Below are 4,872 nucleotides of genomic sequence, written 5' to 3'. Positions count from 1 at the left end.
CTGCAAAGTTCGCTAATGCCATTGGGAAACAACTCCAAGCTAGGACAAAGTGTTTTCCCAAGAGAACTTTGGCACAACTACAATAACAATATTGCAGTCTCTTCAGTGAACTAAATTAACTGGAAGACAAATTGGCAGATCTAGAGAACAGAGTGACTGAGGGAAAAGACTAATTCAAGTGCAGAGTTAATAGTGTTTCAATACCATTTAGGAAAAAATTCCTTTCCAAGTTTACATATTAAGAGATGTGTAATAATCCAGAGAAACTGGCTTAGAGAAGAAGAACCGCTTCCTCAAACTGCAGTGCAATACCTGTGAGAAAAGCACTAAAAACTGAGACCTCGCACTAGGTGAACAAGTCAGATTTCTGGCAGCAGCTGTGTTAAAGAAGGGACATAACGGCCTAATGCCCCGTTTACGCAATTTCTCTGGCAGATGTGTCGGACATACATGTCTGTGTTACACACAAGACTTCAATAATACACCGTCTATGCAGCTGCATTGTTTTCAGTTAGTTATTCCAAAGCAGACAAAAAAGAAACAAACCAAAACTGGAATTGCTGGAATTGCTCAGGTGAAATGTATCAACATTTCTACATTAACAAAATCTACAAAGAGTAAAGCACAAGATGAATATTCAGTACGAAAACAGGAATTTTTGAAAGAAACTCTAATTAATGCCATGCGCTACTTCAAAATTCTGTTCCAAGTCAGCATTTGATGTGAGTTTACAGCAATCGAAGAAAACAAAACACAAAGACAGTGACAAATGATGATCTAACACGGAATGAGTCCCTTTAGAAGTTCCACAGTATCTATCTGTATGAAAACATTAAAAAGTGTTTAAAAAAATATTAAAAATTGAGGTGGTTTAAATACACAAAATACCTTTGCTGACTTCCAGCCATTACAGAAGTAAGAATTGACATTTAATATTTAAAGCTTTTTCCTTGGTAGCATTTATTCTACCATCTATGTTACATGTTGTGTACTTAACACATCCATTACATCAAGGGAACGTTTCAGTATGTTTTCAACTAGTATTAAATCATGTCTTAAGCATAATTAAACCAGTCACATTTATGCTGCTCGCTTAAATTTACTTTTTAATTACTTGTACAAATAGTTTAAAATTCTGCAATCGAAAAAAAAACAGATATCTTAATAAGCTTAGGTTACATTCTGTCATTGTCACTCAGCTGCCTCATTCATATAGTCCCACCAGTGGATGATTAATATTAAAAAGATTATCGTTTCTTGTACATGTGTATTATTTAACCCTCATCCTAAGTATAAATTTGCAACACAGTGGTAACACTGCAGGTATAGAAGTAACGTTTCAGGCATATGAAAAGATTAACACTCTACCACAGTCGATGCTGGTGCATTTATGTCGAAGGCTTCTCATGTATCATTTCAGTCCACGGGAGGTAGATGTTTGTCTATGAACTGTTTTATATCCATCATCTCCTGTTTAAAGAGAAAAGTATGTATTAGTTGAAGTCCCCTAATATATATTCAGCAACACTAAATCATGTTTCAACATTCCAGTTACAATGAGCAGCTGGGCCACAAATATCGAGCAGTCACTTGACAAAATCATATAATTTTTTGCCCAAGTCAGGGCTGACAGCTTCTCCAGACGACACTCTGCTCCCAAGAGGCTAACATACAAGAAAAAGGGCAAAGACTACTTTTTCGCTCTCTCTCTCTCTGAAACTCAGCAGCCAAGCTATGTATTAATCATCAAGTGGTCAGAGCAGCACCAGGCTGAGCATGGAGAGGATTAGAGCGTAGCTAAGGCCGTAGCTTCATGTATATTTTAAGCGGCTGTCCAAGTCTACAGTTTGCACTAGATGCAGCAATCCAAGCCACTGCTGCTGACAAATGGCAGGCGTGTTCCTCCCGTCCTCTTCTGCTTGTTGCTCCTACCATTTACTTTGCGTGAGTTCTGATGCTTCAGCTCCCTATAGCTGCAAACACTGGAGCCAGCAGCTTTTGCCACTGTAGCAAGTTCAAAAAAAGTTCCTGATTAGCTCCAGAGCTGGTGCAACAAGGAAGAGAGGGCCACAAGGTCGTGAGCAGAGGGAACTAAGTCCACCTCTTTCTGGCAGCAGCAAGCCATTACATCAGCACAGCTGCCTGCTGAGCCAGAACCATAAATACAGGTTCTGAGGCTGCCTCTTCAGTAGTGCCAACCCTGTCTCCACTCCTTTGGTATCTCCATCCATAGAACAACAAGATTCTTCTCTCCAAAAAACCAAGTTGGATTTATGCCATGAGAGTCTGCCTTCCAATTCAATTATTTTTTTTTTAGTAAGGAATTAATAAAAATTAGGAAAAAAAGGGTGTTTTACAGACCAACTAGCTCAGTCCCAAAATTAACCTTATGAGGAAGTTCTCACTAGTCATGTAAACTTTTGCCTCTGATGCTTTTTCAGCCAGACATTCAGTTACTCAGTAACAATAAATCAGAAGCATCGAGCACTTGTTATACAAAAAACCAAACCACCAAACAAAAAAAAATACTAACACAAAACCCCCCCCTCCAATACATGTTTGTTTTGAGGGGAAGAAAATTAACCATACCCAGATACAACATTGTATATGAAGAAAATTACCTCCACACACGAGCTATGCATCATGCCAGCGTAAGTCCTGAAGGTTATGTTGGCTGGATTTATCATGCTCTTTAGCTTCTCAACAGTTAGAGAACCGAACGTTAAAGGAACCAGTGGGTCACAGTCCCCATGGCACTGAAGAACAGCAATCTCCTTGTTGACACCACTGATAGGGCCCTGTTCAGGGTGGAATTAGAGGAGGGAAGAGAAGAAAGAGACGGCAAGGGGAGGTAAAGCTAACAGCACCTTTGAGATAAAACAACCCCATGGCACTATGCCTTGGAGCTTGACAGATATGGTGAATTCTGAAGAAAAAAACCACAATGGATAGTCCGCAAGTTCCTCAGGAAGTAAGCTCTGTACCTGACAACACATTAAGTTTAAAACCTGCAAATAAAATTTGCCAAACAGAACAACATGACTTCTGGCCAAGTAAAACCCCTGACACTTGGTTAAATACCTTGTCTCTAATAGGATAGCGCCTTGCAGGTGGAGCAGAGGACAAATAGAAAATTCATCTTCGAGGAAAATTTGCTGTATCCTTTAAGTTCCTAGGAATGTTATTTAAAGCACAGATAGCTACTGAGTATTTCTTCAATTTCCCAATTTGCCGAACTCTAAAACTCCAGGGCCTTATTTTAAAAACTTCTGAGTTATCAAACAACTGTCAATATTCGGTAAAAACGATGGCCACTAATTCCCCCACAAGATACCATCTTCAGATATACTCACTCCCCATTTCTTAGGAAAGAAACAGCCATACCTGAGGAAAAGAAGCCTGTAGAGGAAGCCAACAGCTGAGGGCTACAACGCCTGCTAATTTTTGGTGTGTTGTAAGAGCTGTATACAATGACAACGCACCTCCCTAGGAGAAAGAGATGTAAGTCTTAGAACGGTGATGGTAACATTCCCTTTAATGCTTGTTTCGAGATCTCTGGTTGCTCCTTTAAAGTTCTTTTTTCAATCTATTTTTCCTTAGAACCAACACTAAACCCAGTATTCTTGTACAGATATTTTGCTTCCCCCCACCCCCTGCCAAGTCCACGTGATTAATTCAGAAGTCTGGCAAAAAAACCCAAAATGAAAAATGAAATAAAGCACTATCACTCATAACAGTATAATCACTACTTTAATATTTGCATTTACTTGCTTGCAGACTGAGAAGTTGGTGTATGGATCAATTAACCTACCTATCACAGATGTCTCTCAAGTATGAAGAGAAGAATTTTGCAAATAAATCCAGATTATCAAATATCTAGCAAGGTTTTTCAAGCTGAGCTAAGTTACATGCATAAAGACTTTAATTTGACCATTAATTTTAGTACCTTTTTCCCACACGCATGTTCATTTTCTAGGGAACAGCAATTACTTGTGTAAAAAGACTTCATTTGTTAAGGGAAAGGAAAATTGACACCTTAACACTTTAGAAGTACCTAACATCAGCTCTTTTCACTTCAGATGTCTGATTTCCCTCGTCAGGAAAGCCAGGTGACTTCCCTAGAAACAGACACAGTTCTTTCCAACCATACCTTACCTGAGAAAAGCCTCCCAGAATGATTCGATTGGAAGGAATTCCATTCTTTACTTCTTGATCTATCAGCGCTTTAACTGCAACATAAATCAAGGCCAGTGGTTAAAAACTGCTCCATCCTGAAGGAAGTTGTACATTTCACATCTGAGACTCTGAAGCGTTTGTACTGGTGAATTACTCTAACTTGCTCAGGAAGCTAAAAAACCCAACAAAACCACAAAACAAACTACACACTTAGCTAAATTTTGATCAGCAATAATGCAGTATATAGATACTACCTTCCCTGATAATTCTGGGTTTAGAAAATCTGTTTCAGACTGATAATACATTTTTAAGAATGCACGGAAGTACTTTTAAGACATAAGAAGGATTCCTAAGCATACCATTCTCCGCTGCCTTCTTGATCCCAGCCTCGTCTTCCCGTGAATCTGGAGAAAGTCCAATGATATCAAACCTTACAAAAATATCAACAAGAGCATTACTCATTAGAGCATCCATTCCACCTCCTTAAAACACAAGTAACAAAATAGGGATATTTTACAGAAAATAATGTCAGCTGACATATTATTTGGTACCAAGCACCCTTGGATTACAAGACATAGAGGACAATCTGTGCGTGTGGCTAAAAGGCTAGAGCCAGTCAACAAAGCTTCTCTGAGTTTTGGTATCTACTGCAGATTAAACAGCTCAGTTTTGATATTTGCTCCAAAAATGTCAGCA

The 4,872-nt window shown here is 38.9% G+C and overlaps 1 protein-coding gene across 2 annotated transcripts in view; it reads right to left on the bottom strand.

The window, feature by feature from the left end:
* Window positions 1-1,416: 1,416 nt before the first annotated feature.
* The window catches only part of LYPLA1 (lysophospholipase I), an 8,763-nt gene continuing 5,307 nt past the window's right edge, over window positions 1,417-4,872 (bottom strand). For both annotated transcript variants that reach the window (XM_010141793.1, XM_010141792.1), the window contains 5 exons: window positions 4,536-4,606; window positions 4,156-4,229; window positions 3,385-3,486; window positions 2,622-2,798; window positions 1,417-1,470 (listed from right to left, as the gene is read on the bottom strand). In XM_010141793.1, coding sequence (XP_010140095.1) covers window positions 1,417-1,470; window positions 2,622-2,798; window positions 3,385-3,486; window positions 4,156-4,229; window positions 4,536-4,606 — 478 coding nt within the window. The remainder of the gene's footprint in view (window positions 1,471-2,621; window positions 2,799-3,384; window positions 3,487-4,155; window positions 4,230-4,535; window positions 4,607-4,872) is intronic.

This window comes from Buceros rhinoceros, unplaced genomic scaffold (assembly GCF_000710305.1).
Source record: "Buceros rhinoceros silvestris isolate BGI_N320 unplaced genomic scaffold, ASM71030v1 scaffold3028, whole genome shotgun sequence".
NCBI lineage: Eukaryota > Metazoa > Chordata > Aves > Bucerotiformes > Bucerotidae > Buceros > Buceros rhinoceros.
This window is presented reverse-complemented; position numbering and strand designations above follow the sequence as displayed.